The sequence below is a fragment of the Balaenoptera musculus genome, chromosome 17, assembly GCF_009873245.2.
Source record: "Balaenoptera musculus isolate JJ_BM4_2016_0621 chromosome 17, mBalMus1.pri.v3, whole genome shotgun sequence".
NCBI classification, from domain to species: Eukaryota; Metazoa; Chordata; class Mammalia; order Artiodactyla; family Balaenopteridae; genus Balaenoptera; species Balaenoptera musculus.
In genome coordinates, this window is record NC_045801.1 from 1,318,357 (window position 1) to 1,339,999 (window position 21,643).

The 21,643-nt window shown below is 51.9% G+C and overlaps 2 protein-coding genes across 2 annotated transcripts; both read right to left on the reverse strand.

Annotated features, from left to right (window-relative positions):
- Window positions 1-1,689: 1,689 nt before the first annotated feature.
- LY6L (lymphocyte antigen 6 family member L) lies at window positions 1,690-3,228 on the reverse strand. The gene is made up of 3 exons (XM_036830923.1): window positions 3,063-3,228; window positions 2,801-2,917; window positions 1,690-1,916 (listed from the first exon to the last, which is right to left on the reverse strand). Exons 1-3 carry the CDS (start codon window positions 3,226-3,228, stop codon window positions 1,690-1,692), a joined length of 510 nt encoding a protein of 169 aa, XP_036686818.1.
- A 10,822-nt stretch (window positions 3,229-14,050) lies between these two features.
- LOC118883517 lies at window positions 14,051-20,378 on the reverse strand. The gene is made up of 5 exons (XM_036830438.1): window positions 20,269-20,378; window positions 18,886-18,918; window positions 18,485-18,744; window positions 15,255-15,338; window positions 14,051-14,842 (listed from the first exon to the last, which is right to left on the reverse strand). Exons 2-5 carry the CDS (start codon window positions 18,895-18,897, stop codon window positions 14,551-14,553), a joined length of 648 nt encoding a protein of 215 aa, XP_036686333.1. The 5' UTR covers window positions 18,898-18,918; window positions 20,269-20,378; the 3' UTR covers window positions 14,051-14,550.
- Window positions 20,379-21,643: the final 1,265 nt, after the last annotated feature.

The following is a 21,643-nucleotide window of genomic DNA, read 5'->3' on the forward strand; positions in this document are numbered from 1 at the left end:
GGATCACATACACGTATTTCCTAGGAGAAGGCAGCTTGGAGAGAAGACCACGGCCCTACCGGGTGATTGTTTCCCCTCTGCACTGGCCTTGTGGACTGGCCTCGACTCAGGAAGTCAGAGATTCCTGATGCCTCAATGGGCCAGGAACCTCGTGTGGGGAGTTGGAAGCAGTAGATGGTGACCAGCCTGCTTGGCCAGCCTAGGGGTTTAAATTCAGCTTGAAAATTCACAACTGCATTGAAGGGGAGTGAGGTCCCGCTTTAAGCTGGGCATTCTGGGACTCTCATCCAGAGAGCTCCTGGCCACTCCATCGGTCTCCTCGGCACAGAGCGGAGCCCAGCCCAGGACTGGGAATGCACGAAGGCCCCAGAGCACGAGGCGCAGCCAGGCCCATCCTGGTCCACGGGGGAAATGACCAGGAGTTGGAGATTGGGGTCAGGTGTGCGATGGGGGAGGCAGGTGTAAGGAACCAGAGCTGGGCAGACCCTGGGGGGTGCAGACCCTGGGCAGGGGGGTGTGCAGACCTTGGAGGGGGGAGGTGTGCGGACTCCGGGGTGGGGTAAGCCTGAGGAACCAGGACTGGGGAACAGGTGTGTGGACCCAGCGTTCTTCTGGGTTCTGGGGACCTGCTGCCTGGTGACGCTGCCCCCACCCACAGATTCTTGGCCGCTGTCCTCTATCTCCCCGTCCTCCAGGATGTCTCCCTGGATGTTCCCCTGGATGTGTCTATGAGCTTGTCATCAGTTCCACTTGTTCCAACCTGCTCCCCCCCTGTGCCCCTCTCCTGGGTGACCCTCCCCCAAGCCAGGCATGGGGCCATCCTGGGCACCTCCAGGCCTTCCATCAGCCCCTACTCTATCCAGCCCCGCTGTGCACCAAACATGGGTCCCATCCACCCCGCCGCCCAGCCGTCCCCTCCCAGCATCTCTCCACCCCACTCTCCTAGGCAGGCACCACTGACCCCTGTCCTGTGCCCCAGACTCCGACCCTCCACCCCACCATTGGCCAGCTGGCCCTCCCGAGGACCCGACCCTGAGCCTGTGACTCCTGCTTGCCCAGTGCTGGTCCTGTCCCCAGCTTGGTTGGCTGTAGCCCAGCTGGACAGTTTTGTCCACCATTCCAACCATGGACAGCGCACAACCACAGAGTCGGGGGAGAGCAGGCCAGAGGGCTGTAGTCTGGGCCCAGTGGGTAGAGACGAGGAAGAAGCAAGAGGGGGTGTGGTCAAGCAACGACGTTACTGTCTCTGGAAGGAGTGAAGGTCGTGGTCCCCCTGCAGGACTCTGCGTGGGCCCGGGACAAAGGTGGCCAGAACAGCGGACGTGGAGGGGCCGAGGCCACAGAGCCGGTCAGAGCCAGAGCCGGGGCTGAGCCACCCTCTGGCCTTGCCGGGCTCTTCTTGCCCAACACAGGGGCCTGGAGCTTCTGTTCAGGGCAGGGGCTGTTACCCCAAACTGAGAAATGCCCATTACATGCCCCCATCCCTGACCCCCACGGAGTGGGGCTACAGTCCCAGGCTGTGTGAGCGAAGGGCCCGTGCTGGGGACAGGAGAGGCAGCCGGGCCCAGGGCGAGGTGATGGCACCTCCTACCATCTCAGGAGTGAACGTCCCACCCACGGTCTTGAGAGCGATGGGGGCAGGAGAGAGGTGGGAGGACAGCGTGGGCTTTGGGGCCGAGGGGAAGGTGCTCACAGCAGGACCCAGAGGAGGCCAAGGCCCGCCTGGAGCAGGAACCCCCTTGGAAGGGCCCAGGGACCCTCCTGCGGGGCGGGCGCCCTGTTGCAGAGAGATCTGGAACAGCACTGCCTGACGATCTTGGCCAGCATCCCGGGGCCCGACGACCATTCAGACTTCATGTTGGCGTTGGGACACCTCGGAGCACAGCGCTTGCTGAGCAAAATCCCCACCCGTAATCCTGCAGAAAAGAGGAGACAGCGTTCAGGAAGAGGAAGAGCCTTGGGAAGGGTGCTTTCCTGTGGGCAGGGAAGGCCGGAACCAAACCTCAGGGTCAGAGAATGTTGGTCCTGAAACGTCTACCAGATACCTTCTCCTGACCCTTTCACAGGCCAGGCCCTACACAGCAGTGGGAGCACAGCTGCCCAGGGTCACCCTCAAGGTCACAGCAAAGACAGGGTTCAGGACTGCTGGCCATGGTCGGGGCTCTTCCCTGAAACCACACATGGCCTGGACAGCCGGGTAGCCAGGGGTCTGGGAGTCCCGGGGAGACGGGGGAAGCAGAGCAGAGAGAAAAGCGATGGTGACCAGAGGACCTGCTGCACCCGGCCTGGGCTCCCGTCCACCCCCTCCCTCCTTCACTTAGAGACACGCAGAGACCTCTGAACGAAGCACCGGAGGGAAGCAGGACACTCAAAACAACCCAAGCTATAGAAGAAGAGATATTCTTGGGTGGCGTCCACCTTCCTTGTGTCGTGCTGTGCTGTGTTGTGTTTGTTTTGCTGTATCTATTGTGTGCATGGTATCTCACTACACTGAACCTTATTATATTTATTATATGACAATTGTATGCGTTGCATTACATCATATCACAGGCTACTCAGTGGCACTTGGTTTAGGGTAACCGAAAAGAAGGAAAGAGACGGCCAGTCTCCTCCGGAAGCCCCCAGGGCTCAACCTTGAGCGGCTGCCTCCTTCTTCCGCGTGCTCAGGACCGGGATCAGGCAAAGGTCGGCGCCGGCGAGGGGGCCCCTGAAGGGACCCTTCCTCAGCTCCCCGCAGAGACCCCAAAGGATCCAGCGCAGAGTCCCCGACAGGCCCCTTCCGCGCTGGCCAGGTACTCACTCAGGGTGATGAGCACCGCGTGGGAGACGCAGACCCGGTCGGTGGGGGCGCACGCGGCGGGCGCGCAAAACTCCCGGCTCGTGGCTTTGAAGCACTGGTAACAGCTCAGGGTCTCACCTGCGGGGCAGCAGCAGGCGGCGGTGGAGCGCGCTGCGCACCTGCCCGGGGCGCAAAGGCCTTCCGCTGCCGAGAGATGCGCCCGCCGCGCCCCGGAGCTCCCGCGGCCCCCGCAGCCCCCCGCAACCCAGAGGGCTGCCCTTACCTGGCTCTGTGGCTCCGCCAGCACAGCCCAAAGACGCCAGCAGAGCCCACAGGACTAGAACCGCCACCCCCATGACGCCAGACGGCTCAGCCTGCAGGGGGGCGGGAGGGGGCGGTGGAGCAGAGAAGGAGGCTTTGTCCGGACCTTCCCCGTCGCCCCCGCCCATCCCCTCGGTCTCTCCGCCCTGGACCCTCCTCATTCGAGGCCACTCAGATCCTGGTTCTCGCGGCACCCCTCTCCCAGCCGGACGCCTCCTCCTGAACCTTCCCTCCCCTGCTTCAGGGCGCGGGGCCCTTCGAGGAGAGGCAGCTGAAGGAGGGGCCGGCTGTGGAGGCCTGTCAGCCCCTGCTCACAGCTCGGGCTCGTGGGAGGGTCTCCTGGGGGCCGTGAGGATGACCACTTCCTGCTGGAGCGGAGAAGGCGGGTAGGGAGCGCGTCTCCCCTGTGGGTTCATCCCCTCCGCCAGCCTCCACCCCGCGCCAGCTCTGATGCATCCCTCTCGTCCTGTAACAAACCCCTGCGGAACAGGGCCCGGTTCACACCCTGGGGACACAGGACCACACTGAGTCCCTGCCTCAGAGGCTCAGGAGAGCTGAAACTCCCTGCAGGTGTGGTGGCAAGTGGTCTGGTGTTGGAGGTGGAGGAGAGAGATGGAGGACTTCAAGGGGGAGGAGGGATCATTGGGGCTGGAGAACGGGAGGCCGGTTGGGCAATCAGAGATGAAGTGCAGGGCCGTCCAGAGGGAAAGCATCAAGAGCCAGGCCCAGAGCAGGAAACAGGGAAATTAAGTGTCAAGGGCAAGTGGGGGAGGGAGGGGAAAGGGGAGAAAGGGGAGGAGGAGGAGGGGGAGGAGGGAGAGGAGGGGAGGAGGAAGAGGGGAGGATGGGGAGGAGGGGGAGGAGGAGGAGGGGGAGGAGGAGGAGGGGGAGAAGGGGGAGGGAGAGAAAGGAGAGGAGGAGGAGGAGAAGGGGAGGGGAAGGAGGGGGAAGGAGGGGCAGGACAGGCAGTCAGGAGAGCAGCAAGAAGGGGTCAGATGACAGGCTTGAATCTTTTCTTTCTTTCTCGTGACTCCCTGTGTGAGGCGGGGCCTGGGACCCCAGGAGAAGGGAGGAGAGCGTCAGGAGCTCCCGGAACAAGGCTGCAGAGATGCTGTTTCCACGGGTCCCCCAGCTCTGTCCCCCCTCGTCAGTGCTCCCCGGGGCTGGAGCCTGAGTCAGCCCGAGCGGCAGGCAGGGCCTTCAGCCAGACGCCCCTCAGCTCCTTCCGTCTCGCCAGGCGCCAGGCGAGGCACGTGTCCTCAGCAGCCTCCTCAGCTCCGGCCAGGGCATCCTCCTCCCGCACCTGAGTCTCCTGGGCCCCTTGGCTGTCCCTGTGATGGGCCCACTGGGTCTGTCAGGTAGTTTAGTTGTGCTTGGGCCCCATCAAGCTTCTTTTCCAAAATCTCCCCCTGCCTGGCAGAGACCTGGACACAGAGTGTGGAGGGCAGCTCTTCCCATCACGGTGCAGACCAGACCCCACCTGCTTCCCACCCAGGTCACCTTCGCAGTCCCCTGCAAGTTCTTCCCTTTGTCCTGTCCTTTATTCTTGTTTTTCAGCACCTAGTGAACTGAACCACTCTCCATCGGCCCCAGGGTTCCCAGGAACCTGTCCTCACCAGAAAGAAAGAAAATTCCATGACACCTGTTAAAGCTCAGTAAGACTGAATAATCTTAGCGGGGTTCTCGAGACCGGCGCAGGGACCACTGTGATGGGGTCGTGCAGGGAGAGATTGGGGGCAACTCCAAATACAGCAGAGGCAGTGGGGATTTACAGCCAAGGAGCCGGTGTGGTCAATGGATGGAAAAACACTAACAGGAGACCTCAGGGGTAGGGGGATTCTGGCTAAACAAACCTGCCAGGATCTCCCTGAAGGCAGGGCCGGTGCTCAGTCCTCACCTGGGGGGTGGGAGGGGATGGAACCCCATCGGATACTGAGTTGGGGAAGGTTCTTGTTAAAACTGGATTTTACAAGGAAGTGCCCAGATGGGCCCAGGAGAAGGTTTGGGAGCCTGACTAAAGTTTGGTCAAGCAAAGAATCTTTGTCACCAAACAACACGGCACAGATGAAGCAGCACAGAGTCCACTGAGGGCAGGGGCGGTGGTCCGGAGTGGGACCCCGTCCCCTCTGGAGGCACCATCACCCCAGCCACAACCTCACCTGGAGACCGGGCAGGTCTAAGGGCCCTGCGTGAGTCCAGGTGTGGGCAGGAAAGGCTGCCCTCTTTTCTGACCCCCAGGGACCCCTGCCTCCCAAGGCTGCCCCCTAAAGGCAGCGCCCATGGCCAGGTGCCCGCACCTGCGTGTCAGGTGGCTTCACAGTTTTTCACGCCATGTCCTGCCAGCATCTTTCCCCAGGTTCTTTCTTTTTTTCCCTTCCTGCCTTTATTTCCTTGATCACGCCCGTTTGAGCTCCCCTGAGGAGCAGGCAAGGTGTGGGCCCTGGATCTGGACTTGCAGTGGGTGACCCTGCCCCCAGGGGCCTCGCAGGAGGAGAGCAGGCCGAAGGATAAAAGGGGCAACTAGTAGGCAAAGGGCGATTGGATGGGCTGCCTCTGGCCCCCGGGTGACTGCTGCCGGTCACCTCCACTCGCAGCCACCGGGCCTCTGGGGGCCTCGGCACGCCCTGCAGGCCCAGCTTCCCGTTGCCACAGGAAGAAGAAGTGCTGGCTATGAAGGAGGGTGTGCAGCTGGTTGGGGTCATTTCCCCTCCAGTTCACCCAGTGGTCCAACCAGCAGGACTGTCCCCCGGCCCCTCTTGCCTGGCACGTCCTAGGGACCATGCCTGGCCAGGTGCAGCCTCCGCCTTGGTGCTGGTGCACCCAGAGCCTCCCTTTATTGGGTGCCACTCCAGCCCTCCCTGCTGTCCAGCCTCTGCCCGGGCATGGGTCTGGCTTGGAGGTGGGCACAGAAGGGGTGGAACTGGAGATGCCCGGGGGGAGGATCTGGGCTTACGTTGTGCGTTTGTTCATGTGTCATTTCATGCTGTAATGGAGTTGAATGTGAATCTGTGAAAAATTCGAAAACCCCAAATCGCATGGTGCTGTTGGATGTGGGCGTGATGAAGCAGCCCGGGTGGGCGTGGGGCGGGCGGCGGGAGGACTCTGTGGGAGAGAAGCCCCACCTGGAGCGGGGCCGAAGGCACGCGGTCCCGGCCACGGCGGGTCTCCCCGATGTCAGCCCCTGTGGGCAGGAATGGGCCATCCTCAAAGGTGACCCTGTTTCTCTGGCACTGGACTAGGGGTGTCAGAGGGCACAGTGGGCAGTGGTCGCTAAATGTCCAGATGCCCTCCTGGCCTCCTTTCTGATCTCATTCGGTCCTGGGTGCTGGGAGAGGCTGGGAGGAGAGGCGGGAGGAGACTCAGAGGCAGACAGGGCGGGGCCTGGGATCAGCCTGTGGCGGCAGGAGGGGTGGGGACAGGGGCTGTTCTCGAATCCTCTGTCGGATCACAAATTACCTTGGTCACTAGTCACCCCAGCTCCCCCAGCAGACAAAGCCCGCTGTTTTCACAAGGAGCTGTGGGCTGGGGACAGGCAGGGGGCCCTGATGGTCCTCTGGGCTTCCAGAAACAGACACGACTGGGGGCGAGGGGAGCCCATGCCCCTCGGTGACCACAGGCCTGTGCCTGAAATCCCCAGCACCAAGACCAGGCCACCACGACCCAGACACTTACCCGAGCCTGGCGGTGGGTGGGTCCCTTCCATCCCTATGAATCCCCACTGTCATGGCGCTGACACAACGGCTGCAGTTAGGGTCATTCTGGGGATGGGGGTGTCCTGGGGAGGGAAGCAAGCCTTCCTGACTCCTGGCCTGTGATTGGGCCGCTGGCCAGCCTCAGACTGGCCCCCTGTGAGGACGGGGCCTTCGGATAAAATCAGTTCTGCTCTTGATGAACGTTTTTGTTACCCACGAGACTGCCCACTTGCCCACTGGACTCTGCCGTCCATCCCGGAGCAAGCAGGTGCACTGCCTGTCACCTCCTGATCCCCTGCCCCCAAGGATGGCCCCTGGAAATCCAGACCCCACCCCTGCCCGGGCCTGTGCGTGGACAGCCTGTCATCCGGAAGCGCGGAAGCAGCAGGACAAAGCTGGCCTGCTAGGCGCTGCCACTGCCAGCCACGCCGGACAGGCTCCAGAGCTGGCGGAGGCCGATCCTGAGGGGCTTCTTGTCCGGTCCAGTGGGTCTGCTGGGTCCCGGCTGCACTGACAGGCTCCCCAGGGGTGGCCCTGTGTGTCCCACTGACCCAGGCCACACCATCCGGGCCCTGCATGCCCTCGCGGTTCCCGAGCTCAGTTGCCTGATAACAGCACTGGGTTTGCAGCCCAGGCTGCACAGCGTGGCCCCATCCTGGGGCGCGAGGAGCCCCCGGGTCCTGTGTCACCTCCCGCCGCAGGGCGACTGAGTGCGACTGTGCTTGGAGGCCTTCCTCCCTGGCTTGGAACCAGCTGAGACCCCCAGTTCCCACCCTCCAGGCCCCGTCATCCATCGTGCTGGGAGTGACCTTGATGGTGGCCTCGGTCCACCACTGCCTCAGACCCCTTACCTGGCTCTGGGCCCCACCCCTCAGAGTTCCACCCATTCGGATCCAGACAGGAGCCTGTGATTCTCATTCAGATCCTGAAAAATTGGGGTGCAGCTGAGATGTGGGCTCCCTGCCAGCCTCGTGGGAGAAGTGCCCCCCACACCCGACTCAGGGCGCTGCCAGCAAGGACTCACGCCCTCTGGCTGTGCTCTTGGCCCACCTGCAGGCCAGCCCAGGGGCCCTCCGGATGCTTCCCCCTGCTCAGCCCTCAGCACTCTCCCACGCCTCGCCCTCCGCCCCAAACCCCGCTCTCTCCCCACCTGTGGGTCGGAAAAATGCAGAAGCTTCAGCAGTGAGATCAGGGAGAAAGTGGAACGTGTTGTGCTGGCGTTTCCTTCTGCGTTGGCTGCTGTCACACTGTTGCAGGAAGTGATGGGCAGCTGCTCCAGTGCCTCCATGGTGGCTCTTGTTTAATCACCTCTTCTGACTCCTCCACAGCTCCTGGAGCTCCTGGAGCGCCCGCTCTGCTGCTCTAACGGGGGACGGGGGACGTCGGGCACGATGCTCCGGCCTCTGGGCGTGGCCGTCCGCTCACATCCCGCATCTCACAGCTCTTGAAACGTCCGGGGGTCCCCGTGCCTAGGGTACAGTCCCGAGTTAAAGCTGTGGGCACCTTTCAGGAAGGGCGGGCTCACCACCTGTAACGTGTGTGTGGCAGTTGCTTTCTTCTGGGGGCCCAGGGTTCCAGGTCTGAAAACTGGCTGGCAGGTCTCTGCTTGCTGCCCGTTGATTTGCCCCAGGGGTTTTGCTCCCTACAGCTGCCACCTCCACAGCCCCGTCACAGGTTCCCTGGTACTGCAGGCTGACGCGATGATGACCACATCCCGGCCTGGTTGTGGAGCCGTGCCGTCCGGGGGCCAGCTGTGCCGGTGGGCTCATGAGTGGAGCAGTGACGGAGGCAGGGACGGGGGCTGCACATGGGTCTGGGGGCACGGGTGCCCTGCCCTGGCCACTGCTGACGCTGAAGCCGCCACGTCTCAGCAGGAGGGACAGAGCCCTCCGTCCGGCTCCATCCCTCCTGAGACCATCCAGCCTCCTGCGGGGAGGGGGGGGGCTGACCCTTTTGTGCCATTTCTACACTGCAGGGTGTGATTTTTCACCCTGCTGGGATTGTTACAGAGATCAGGAATGGGTTTGGTGTTTTTGCCCCAAGTGCCTCGATCAGCAGCATTATCTGAGAACTCGCAGAGTGATTTACTCCGTGGAGCCTTGTATGACATCACCGCAGACAAAGGGACATACTTTACACCAACAGAGGTATATGTTTCCTAGGCCTGCTGTAACAAAGTTCCACAAATTTGGATGACTTAAAACAAAAGAAATTTATGATTTCACCATTCTGGACGCTAGAGGTCCGATACTAAACAGCAGACAGGGCCGTGTTCTCTCTGAGGGCTCTAGGGAAGCTTGGTTGGGATTACATGGAATATATGATCAGTTTGGGGAGAATAATAAACCCCCAAAGTACCGAGTCTTCCAATCCATTTGCAAACGGTAACTATTAGTACACACTGGGTAGAGTATACACAGATCTCTCCATGACTTCTTAAAGCTCTATGTGAATCTACCTTATCTCAATTAAAAAATTTTAAATTAAATTACAAAAAAATGAAAAATCAATGTCATTTAGAGTATCATCAAAAATGTGACATACTGGGACTTCCCTGGTGGTCCAGTGGTAAAGAATCCGCCTTCCAATGCAGGGGACACGGGTTCGATCCCTGGTCCGGGAAGATTCCACATGCCGTGGAGCAACTAAGCCCGTGCACCACAACTACTGAGCCCGAATGCCACAACTAGAGAGTGAAAACCCACATGCCGCAACTAGAGAGAAGCCCGAGCGCCACAACAGAGACCGAGCGCCATAACGAAAGATCCCGCATGCCTCAATGAAGATCCCATGTGCCACAACTAAGACCCAGCACAGCCAACATTAAATAAATAAATAGATAATTTAAAAAAATGTGCCAAAGGAATTAAAGAAGACTTAAATGTATGGAGAGATATAGCATGTTCATGGATTGGAAGACAATATTATTTATAGTCTCCCCAAACTGACCTATATATTCCATGTAATCTCAATCAACCCACCAGCTGGCGTTTGTGAAGAGGTTAATAAGGTCACTCAAAAACTTATATGAAAATGCAAAGCAGTTAAAACAGCCAAAACAGTTTTTCAAAACTCATGAAACTATACTTAATATTCATAAAGTTTACTTTTTACAAATAATACCTCAAAAAGCTGATTTAAAAGAAACTTTCTGCAAATGAAAATTCTAGATTTAGATGCTCTCACTGGTTAATTCTTCCAAACATTCAAAGAAAAGATAATATCAATCTTCCAAGCTTCTTTCAGAGGAAAGAAAGAAATGAACACTTCCTAATTAATTTTAAGAAGCTAGCATAGTCTTGATTTTTTAACAAAAATGGATAAGGTATTACAAAAAGTGAACATTCCAGAGCAATATCCCATGAAAATTAATGAAAACGTATCTTAAACATAATATTGGAAAATCACCAATGGCCCACAAAAAGGAAAACATACTATATAATCCAATATATACAGAAAATTATTTGTTAAATTCAACACAATTTGTGATTACAACTCTCTCAGCAAACTAAGAATAGAAGGGATCTTTCTAATCTGATAAAGGTCACTATAAAACCGGCTCTAACTTGCATCATCTTTATGGTGAACTCTTGAACACTTCCCCCCTTGTTATCACACCTTCTACTCACTCTGTCCTGGATAGAGAAACAAGGGGATCATCATTTTAGATGAGAAATCAGGGACTTCCCTGGTGGTCCAGTGGTTAAGAATCCACCTTCCAATGCAGGGTACGTGGATTCGATTTCTGGTCTGGGAACTAAGATCCCACATGCTGCAGGGCAACTAAGCCCGCGTGTGCAACTACAGAGCACGCGAGCCACAACTAGAGAGAAGCCTGTGTGCCCCAACGAAAAGATCCTGCATGCCACAGCAAAGATCCCATGCAACTAAGCCCCGATGCAGCCAAAAATATAAATAAATAAAGATTTTTTAAAAAGATGAGAAATCAACTTCTTATCATTTGGACATCATGTGATTTTGAGTTTAGAGCATAATGTACAGAGAAAATATTGGAATTAATCCATGAATTTAGAAGGGTCATTGGTTATAAGATTAAAACCAATTGTATTTCTATATATTTGCAATAATAAATTTGGAATCTTAAGTTTTAAAAACCCCACTGAATTCTGGCCCTAGGATCATTTCAGCTGCCTACATCCAACTCTATTTACTCTTTCTAGCAAGAAAAGGAATTCAGATCAACAGAGCAAGGGAACAAGACCCCACGCTCCTCATAACCTCAGCATGCATAGGAGATGGAGAGACCACAGATGTCATTCACTTTCATGTAGAAAAACGAACACAAACTTCTGGCAGAGCCGTCTTTGGACCTGGGGCACCTGCTGTGCAGTGTGGGTATCGCTGGAGAGAGCGGACGGAAACGGGAGAAAGGAACCAAGGGTCTGAGAGTGATGGGCTGGATAAAAGCCATCCTCAGAAAGAGAAGGTCCAGCTCCCCTCGTGGGGATGCTGGGAGCCAGACTGAGAGCTGCTGGCCAGCGGCCTGGCTACAGGTGATGGGCTTGAGAAGATGCAGGGATGCAGGGGCAATGGGAGATGCATCCTTTCTTGGGGAGCAGACCAGTAGGAGGGGCGAAACCCCTGCAGGCTTGGCGGCAAATGGAAAGAAGGAAGGAAGAAGGGGAAATTAAGTGCTGCAGCAACCAGAGAGACTCCTGATGTTGGCCGGCACCCGCCCCTCCCACCACCAGACCACGGACGCAGGAACAGCTGCACTTCATCGCGCAGCCGGAAGAGGGCGGCCTCGCGCCAGGAGGCCGCGTCCTACTGCGCACCCATCTGTGGGAAGACGCTGCAGGGAGAATTAAAACGAGAATAAAACTTTTCTCTTGAAAAATGTCTCAGAAAACGAACCAGGAAGCAGAATAAATCTCTCATGCCTGAGTCAAAACATTTGAAAATATGAAGGAACACCTTGCATCAGAAGTTCAGAACCTCAAAACAACAGTAGGCAATAAAAAGAAGACATGAGATGAAAAACGATGAAAGTGAGGAAACAAATGGAGGAAAACGTAAAGACCAGCTTAGAAATAAAGTCTCACAAAGTTCCAAGGGAGCAGGCATTTGAGATCGTTAAGTCGGAAGCTGTAGCAGAGGCACTGAGGCAGGAAGGCAGGCAAACAAGAGGACAAAGCAACCTAAATCCGAACTAAAAGGGCTCACCTGTTCCTGTAAAAACTACCTAGAATGGTGAGCGCTAAGACTATGCTAGTAGAAAATGCAAACGACACAGGGCTTCCCTGCTGGCACAGGGATTGAGAATCTGCCTGCCAATGCAGGGGACACGGGTTCGAGCCCTGGTCAGGGAAGATTGCACACGCCGCAGAGCAACTAAGCCTCTGCGCCACAACTACTGAGCCTATGCTCTAGAGCCCGCAAGCCACAACTACTGAGCCCATGTGCCACAACTACTGAAGCCCACGTGCCACAACTACTGAAGCCCGTGTGCCTAGAGTCTGTGCTCCGCAACAAGAGAAGCCACCGTAATGAGAAGCCCGCACACCACAACAAAGTGTAGCCCCCACTCGCCGCGACTAGAGAAAGCCCGTGCGCAGCAACGAAGACCCAACGCAGCCAAAAATAAATAAATAAAATAAAAATAATATTAAAAAATGTAAAAGATACAGAAGCGCCCCTTAGTGCCTACAACCCACAACATATATGTAAGGGGAAAAAAATAGGTTGGTATCAGACTCCTCAAGACGCAGTGAAGCAGAAATGATTAAAAAAAAAAAAATCACCCTCAAGTTTGGGGACTTCCCTGGTGGTCCAGTGGTTAAGTGGTCCAGTGGGCCCCCAATGCAGGGGGCCCGGGTTCAATCCTTGGTCAGGGAACTAGATCCCTCATGTCGCAACTAAAGATCCTGCGTGCCACAACTAAAAGATCCTACGTGCCACAACTAAGACCCGGCGCAGTCAAATAAATAAATAAATATTAAAAAATAAAGAAAATAAAGTTTGAACCAAGGATTTTATATATAGTCAAGAGTATAACCAAGCATCAGTGCTACAGAAAAAAGTTTCTAAAGCCCTAAACTTCGATTTTAGTAAAAAAGGAAAAGAAATGACAATACACGAATCAAATTCCCAATTCAAAAAAACTGGAGGGGGGGAACCAAAGCGAACAGAAGAAAGCATGGAGAAGAAAATCATAAGCCTAGAAGCAGAAGTAAATGGTGCAGAGAACAAACCCAGATGTGATTAATAAAGCAAAAGCTTGGTTTTCTGAAAAATTAAAAGAACTAGATGAGGAACTAACTAACCTAATCAATAAAAGAGGGACAGTACAAATATACAAATAATAAATACTAAGAGTGAAGTAATTATTGAAAGAGAGAAAAAATTTTTAAATGATAACAGACTATTTCATATACCCTTCTACAAATACAGGACCTCAGATGAAGGGGATAACTACCTAGGAAAATACACTTAAGCAAAATTTATCCCAGTTGAGAGAGAAAGCTTAAAGAGATCAATTTCAGTAGAAAATAAAGAAACATAATAAGAAACTAACCCAGCACAAACAACCAGGATCAGATGATTTCACACAAAAAATTCTACAAAATCTTCAAAGACCAGATTTTCCTAATGACACATAGATTGTGTGAGAACATAAAAAAGAAGACTTCCAAATTCTTTTAATGAAGCCAGTATAATATTGATAACCAACCTAATAAAAACTGTAAAAAGAAAATTACAGACCAACATCTCTTAGATATATCAGTGCAAAAATCTTAAAGAAATATTAACAAACATAATCCAACAGCACATTAAGAAAATAATACAGTATGACAAAGTAGGATATATTCCTAGGATTCAGTGATAATTAAATATCAGGGAATTTGTTAATGTAATTCATCCTATTAATAGATATGAAAATAAATGTCATAGAAGTAAATCTATAGACTTTGAAGTACCTTTGAATAGACTAACTATCCTTTCTTAATTAAAAATATTCAAGAGGAATATAATCTCTTAAAGTTGTCATCTTACAGGACTTCCCTGGTGGTCCAGTTGTTAAGAATCTCCCTTCCAATGCAGGGGACTTGGGTTCCATCCCTGGTCAGGGAACTAAGATCCCACATGCCGCAACTAAGACCCAACACAGCCAAAAATAAATAAATAAACAAAATAAAATGTAACATTTATTTTTTTTTAAAAAGTTATCATCTTACATTAGAAGAAAAATACCCATTATAAGAAAAGCATTCCCATCACTATTTGAAATTCAGTCAGAAGTATTCACTGATACAGTTAGAAAACATTAAACAATTAGAGGCTTTAGAATGGAAAAAGAAGTAAAACCAGGTCCATTTGTAGATGATACGGCAGTATACCTGGAAATCCTAGAGAATAAGGAATAAAAGTAACAAATTTGGAAAACAATCAGTAATGAATCAGGATGCAAAGTAAGCATATAAAATTCAGTAGCCATCAGAGGGCGTCCGGGATTTGCGAGGATGAAGTAGACTGGCGGTCACATGCTCCCACTGGACCAAGAAGAAAAAAACAGGCAGGTTGCAGGTGTCGTAAGTAAACGAGTTGGGGAGCTGAGAGGGACAAGGACCAACCGGACTGGCTTCCAGAGGTGGGGAAATCCCCCGAGCTGAGCCGACGCTGCCAGCCTGCCCTGTCTTTCCTTCCTGGGGATTTGCCAACCACCAGCGGGACTGTATCCACAAACCAGGGAGGAGGGGCGAGCACGCTCAGCTCCGGGAAAGCGAAACCTACGAGAAATCAGAATGCGCGCTGAGTCCCGGATGCAGGCGGTGGTACCCAGGGCGGGGCGTGTATAGGGAAGAGTGACGTCCGCGGCAGTCCCACGGCTCTCAGGAGCCAAGTTCCTACCCGAGGAAAGAGGCCTGCTCCAAGCACACATCTGATCTTGCTCTGAAGAGACTTGCCAGAGTCTAAAGCGGCCGCAGGAGTTGGGAGTGGGAGGCTTAAAAGCAGGGCGCACAGACGTGAAGGGCATCTGCCACGCTTTCCAGGACCAGGAGATAGGACTGCCCGAGTCTCCACCGGAAGCCTAGGAGGAGAGGGACAGGAGGGGGTATGAGTTTCCTAAAGCTGCTGCGGTCCAGCCCAACCCAGCTCAACTTGTGATGGAGTTGACCTGGTGAATGAGGAAACGAGGGACCCGCTACCCGCATACAGAGGTATGCGTGGCCTCTGGCTCTTATTTATACAAGGCCCCAAGGTGACCAATAGCAATAGGGGAGAAAAGCCGTAGACACAGACCAACGGATGATCCAGACAATGGAGTTAGCAGAAAAGGACTTTAAAATAACAAGTATGACAAGTATGTTCAATAATAGACTTTAAAAACTGAGAGTTTTGACAGAGAATAGGACTTTATGAAACAAATCAAATAAATATTCTCTGTATTGGCCAGGATTCTACAACCAATAGAATGTGTGTAGAAACAAAAAGAGATTTACTTTAAGGAACTGGCTGCAGGGCCAAAATCTTCAGGATGGGCTGTGCTGGGGGGGAAGAAGTCTTCCTGTACCCTTCTGGCTGGTCTAAGGATGAAATTGACATGAGACAGATTAACAGGAGAGAATCACGCAGAAGTTTAACAACATGTCTACATGGGAGAGACCCAGGAAAACTGAGTAACTCACTAAAGGGGCCGCAGCCCTCACCTTAAATACATCCTCAGCTAAAGACAAAACAGGTTGTTGAAGGTGGGGAGAGTCATTTATGGCAGGTGACCAGGATTGTGAGGCAGATTTAAGTCACTGCCTTCTCCAATGATAAGAGTTTCTAGAGATTTGGTCATCCCAAATGGAGATTTCCCTTATAAATGTAAATGTTTCTTACAAAAGGTCAACTCCTACTTGGTTGTCAGAGCCCTTCCCATGTCTTTCTCAGAAAATAACCAGCTGAAAACAATGAATGCGCCAAAGAGACGTATTTTAGGGTGGCAAATTCTGCTCCCCTGCAGCCAGAAGGCCGGAGAGCTGATGCTGCAGTTAAAGTCCAAAGACTGTTTGCTGCAGAATTCCCTCTTGCTAGGAGGAGGTCAGTCTTTTGTTCTATTCAGGCCTTCAGCTGATTAGATGAGACCCACCCATATTATGGAGAGCAGTCTGCCTCACGCAAATGTCACCAATTTAAATGGCAATCTCATCCAAAAACATCCCCACAGAAGCATCCAGAATAGTGTTTGACCACATATGGGAGTACTGTGGCCCAGCCGAGTTAACACATACAATTAACCATCGCATTCTGGAATTAAAAAATAAAATATCTGAAATTAAGAACTCGTTTGGATGAATTAGGAGCAGAAGATGATATGAACGTAGGTAGACACAGGACAGTATAAAATAGCCCAAGGGAAGCTTAGAGAGAATAAAAACAATAGAAAAAAATTAATCGGAGCATAAGGGCCTGTGAGACTCAGTCAAATGGTCTAACTTTACATGAGATTGGAGTACCACAGGGAAGAAAGAGGGAATAAATAAATACTTGAAGAGATAACATTGTTCAAAATCCATGAAAGATAATTCACAGATCCATGGATTGCAGAAAACTCTAAGCAGGATAAATGCAAAGAATGTCATCCCAACTAGTGACACTGCAATAAAAATGCTGAAAACCAAAAAACAATACTCTTAGCAGCCAGGGGAAAGAGACACAGTATCTACAAAACAACAACAATTAAGAGCTAAAGCTGACTTTTCACAAAAAAGCCAGAAGAAACTGAAACTGTATCTTGAAAGTGATGAATGACAAAGTCTGGCAACCCTGAATTCTATGCCAACCAAAAATAATATTCAGAGATATAGAAAACAAAAGAGTTTGATTTGTACACAAGTTGCGATAATTCATTGCCAGCAGACTCAAACCACAAGAAATAAAAAAGGAAGCTCTTCAAGGTAAAGTGAAATGATTACAAATGGGAACTTGGAACTCTAGGAAGAAGGGCAGAGAAGCAGGAGTGATAACTCCGTGTAACTGAGCAGGACCCTCTGGGGTCTTCCCGGGACAGACCCTCCTCCCATATCCTCTGCTGTAGCTCCTCTCTGAAGTACCCAGATAACATTATCTGATGCACATTTCCTGAGTTGCTTTATGGATGCTAAAACCACCACCAAATGGAAGAAATAAACTCCTTGATGATCATGAGGCCCCAGACCTACAAGCACCTAAGGATTGATAATGTTAACCACCCTCTTACCTCACCATCAACCAATCAGAGAATTGTACCTGAGCTGATCACAGACCCTGAGGCATACCTGGAGGCACAATGTGAGGTCTTGGGGAGAGAGAGCTAGCACTAGCCTGGGGTTCTGTTTTTATGAGGTTGAGGGTGGGGGCCTAGGGTTTGGTGGGCTCACTCTTTATTGGTGACTTTAAAACAGAAGAGTGGGGATTTAAAGCATGGGTAGAGGAAAAACTAGAGCCCAGGATGGTGAGTTATAGAAACCAACTAAGAGCTCTAAAAAAAAGGAGCCTGGGGGTGGGCATGTCTGGCTCCTACCTAGTCCTGTGGCTGGCAATGTGTTTATTCTAGAGAGTCATTTGGGAGTGGATGCCTGGCAAGCAGAGCTGAGGTCAGGCCCTTGCATTAGAAAAAGAGAAACCGGGACTTCCCTGGTGGTGCAGTGGTTAAGAATCCGCCTGCCAATGCAGGGGACGTGGGTTCGAGCCCTGGTCTGGGAAGATCCCACATGCCACAGAGCAACTAAGCCCGTGCGCCACAACTACTGAGCCTGCGCTCTGGATCCCACGAGCCACAACTACTGAGCCCACGTGCCGCAACTACTGAAGCCCGGGCGCCTAGAGCCCGTGCTCCGCAACAAGAGAAGCCACCGCAATGAGAAGCCTGTGCACCGCAACGAAGAGTAGCCCCCGCTGGCCAAAACTAGAGAAAGCCCACGTGCAGCAACGAAGACCCAACGCAGCCAAAAATCGATAAATAAAATAAAATAAATTTATAAAAAAAAAAAAAGAAAAAGAAAAAGAAAAAAAGAAACCAAGTGTCAGGGCTGCACTACATTAACCCAACTATGTTAGTTCTCATGTTAAATGTAAATGGACTTAACATTCCAAAGTAAAAGCAAAATTGTTTAGACTGGATACAAAATAACACTAAACTGGTTACAACTCTGACTTTAAAAATCAGGACACAGAATAGCTGAAAAGAAAAAGAGTGGGAAAAACATCATGCTGACAGTAATCCAAAGAAATCTTATTTCACCCTATTAATGCCATATAAAGTATACTTTAAGGCAAGAAATATTACTAAAAGATATTTCATAGTGCTAAAAAGTCAATATAACACAAAGATATGTCAATCCTACCTCTGTATACAACTAGTAACAGCTTCAAAATGTTTAAGCAAGATATGGCAGAAGTGAAAGTTGAGGCAAATCTACAGTGACACAAATATTTTAACATAAATCCTTTAAGTAACTGATAGTGTTGCAGGAAGGGGGACCCCTTCCAGGGCCCGAGAGTGGGCTCTTGTCTAACGCTCAGAAATGAATTGTCCGAGGAGACATACGTGCTGACAGAGCAAGAGACTTTATTGGGAAGGGGCGCCGGGCGGAGAGCAGGAGGGTAAGGGGCCCCAGGAGGACTGGTCTGCCACGTGGCTCGCAGTCTCGGGTTTTATGGTGATGGGGTTACTTTCTGGGTTGTCTCTGGCCAATTATCCTACTTGTGCCCATATTTGGTCTGACTCAGGGCGCTTCCTGGTGGTGCGTGCATCTCTGAGTTAAGATGGATTCCAGTCGGAGGGTTTCTGGGAGGTTGGCAGGATGTATTATGGGCTGGCGTCTCCTCTCTCCTTTTGGCCCCTCCCAAATTCTCCTGGTTAGTTTTCTGCGGCAGCATCATGTTCCTTATTGGGACCTCCTTTTGTGTGAAAGTGGTTATTATCATGCCTGGCCAAGGCGGGCAGTTTTGGTCAATGGTTCCCTAACAATAGAACAAGCAGACAAGAACGTCACTTAGAATACATAAATTTGTACAAGATTGCAAACAATTAACATAATGGACATATATGGAACATCATACCAAACAAGTGAATCCATATTTAAGTGCATGTAGAACACTTACCAAATATGTCATATACTCAATCGTGCAGTTAATCTAGGAAAACAAAATATAGGAAAGTTGGAGAGGAAGAAATCCAAACAAGAATGGGTAGTATAACAAGTACTGAAAATAACCCGGAGCTGTGCAGGATGTGGAGCAGCTGGAGAGCTTACACTTTACCAGTCTCAGTATAAACTGGCACAATCTGCTAAGGTTCCTGTGGATGGAAAATGTTGCTGCCATCAACCACCACCGCCCCCGGAAGGTGAGCCCTGAGGGAACGCAGGATGGAGACGAGGAGGGTGCCCGCTGCCAAGCCCTCAGCTGCCGCAGCTGCCCCACTTGTGCAACCCGAGGGGACTCATGATGGGAAAGAACGGGATACTGGCCCTAGAAGCTGAGATGCCTATCAAAGGAGTGATTTCAATGAGCCCAGGCTCTTACATCCTCCTATTCATAGAAAAGCGCTACATTCCTTAACTTGAGATGTCTGGTTTTCTTTAATTAACAATAATCTTTTGGGACTTCCCTGGTGGTCCAGTGGTTAGGAGTCTGGCTTCCACTGTAGGGGGCATGGGTTTGATCCCTGGTCAGGGAATTAAGATCCTGCATGCTGTGCGGTGCGGCCAAAGATAAATAAATAAAATCGGCCCTTAAAACAAAACAAACAAATAACTCCAATAGTCTTTTGATGCTCCGACTACCTGTCTTTGCTGCAAAACTTCTGTATATCCTCACTCCTCCCTGACCTCTTCCGAGCAGAAACTCAGAGCTATTCTGAGAGGCTGCCTCCCAGGCTTGAGGTCCTCAGAAAGGCCGCCAAATAAAACATGATTCTCAACTTTTAGGTTGTGCTTTTTTTCAGTCGACATTAAACATACACATACCCTGTGACCCAGCATTTCCACTCCCAGGTACATACTCAAGAGAAAAAAGTTCACCAAGATAAATGCCCACGAATGTTTAGAGCTGTATTATTCATGAGCATCAAACCTGTCAACAACCTTAACGCCCATTAAGGGCAGAATAAATACATAAATGCTGGCATGGGCACACAATAGAATACTACATGGAAATGAAAAAGAATCCTCTACTGCTACACTCAGCAACATAGGAATCTCACAGAGTGATGAGTTTAAAAAGCAGCAGAGTTCATTTCCTGGCAGCGCCACACCAGCAGAGAGCCTGTGCTGCTGGGGGCACTTCAGAGGACTCGTGAGGCCACCAAAAACAGCTCCCTTCTGAGTCACGGAAAGTCAACTGATCAGGAACTTTAACTGTATCTGTACAGTCCCTTCCCTTGTGCACTTTCTATGGTGAATACAAGTTACAGGTCTCACTCACACTCACACAAAGATTTCAGAGAGGAGACACAGAGGTCAAGAAAGTAAAGTGAGGATTTACGAAGCGACAGCGCGCTCTCAGTGCGACAGCGGGCAGACTCACGTGAGTAGCTGTGCGGAGTTTCTTTGGCAAGCTGCTCACGTGGGGTGCAGAAGTGAAGGGGTGGAATATTCATTGGGGAGGGAGGGGTTTGGGGTCGTATTCCCTGATTTTCTTCCCAGCTCCACCTTCCCAAGAGGCGGAGGCATTTTTTCTTTATTTAGCCTTGATCATGAGTGTCATGGCTTCGGTGCCCGATGGGTATTTCTTATCTGGGAGGCTAATTTTATTGTAATCAGAGTATAATGAGCAAAAGGTTATTTTTGGACTCTGGAGATTCCAGCCTCTTCTCATCTTTCTTTGTCTGTCTCCAGGGCACTTGCCATCCCAAAATGTGTGGTTTCCTGTCAGTCCAGAGGTTCCTGCTTTTCTCTGTCTGTCCAAGGGCCACCGTTGTTTACAAGATGTATGGTTTCCTGCCATCTGGCCCGTTCCCCCCTTCCTCTGCTCGTATCTAGCTACCTGCCTGCTGTAACACCATGACCCACTACTCGCTTTGTACATGTAGATCTGGATTGTGTAAACTGTCAATAATACACCATCTGGCGTATAACCCTTTGTCTCAGAAACATGTAACCTTGCCTTGACCTTTAGCGGGTGGAAGAGTCCTCAGAGTTTTCTGAAAGACTGTCTCCCGGCTTATAATCCTCAGGTTGGCGCCACTAAAATTCTCTTTTCTTAGAATGACTGTTGATTACTTTTTTGTGGACAGGAGGACCCTCGGGGTGGAGGCGGGGCTGGGGGCTTGCCCTCACACTGTGGCCCGGGTCATCCCTGGCCTGTCCACCCTGCTGGGGACCACAGCGTCCCTCCCACAGGGACCACAGCTCTCACCAGGCCCCGGGGGAGGAGGGCTGGGGCCTGAGGACGAGTAGACCACTGAGGAAACCGAGTCACAAATCTGAGACACCACGGGAGGGAGAGCGAGGCCGCCTTCCCAGGGGAGCTCGGGCGCCAGCAAGTGAGGGGACCTGGGAGGTCTGTTCCTAGCAGGGGGCTCAGCAAGGAGAGCCTCGGGGGGCAGGACGCTGTAGTCCCCTCGGGACTGGCCCAGAGCCGGGAGCTCCTCCATCCCCTTCTCTGACAGGTGCTCTTGGTGATCCTGGGGGAAGGGACGCAAATTACAAGGACCTGCAGGAAAGGCTGGGGTCACTGGGAGCCCGGGGTTGCTGGTCTGACCCTCACCGGCTCCAGATCCCAGGCTATGAGGGTCTCAGGCCCAGTGCAGCAGAAGCTGTGGGAACGGGGAGGGGGACGGGGGTGGAGCGGCGGGTGAACCCATCTCCGTGACACCCTCAGGATGGCAAGACTCTGCTCACTCCTCTGGGCAGAACTG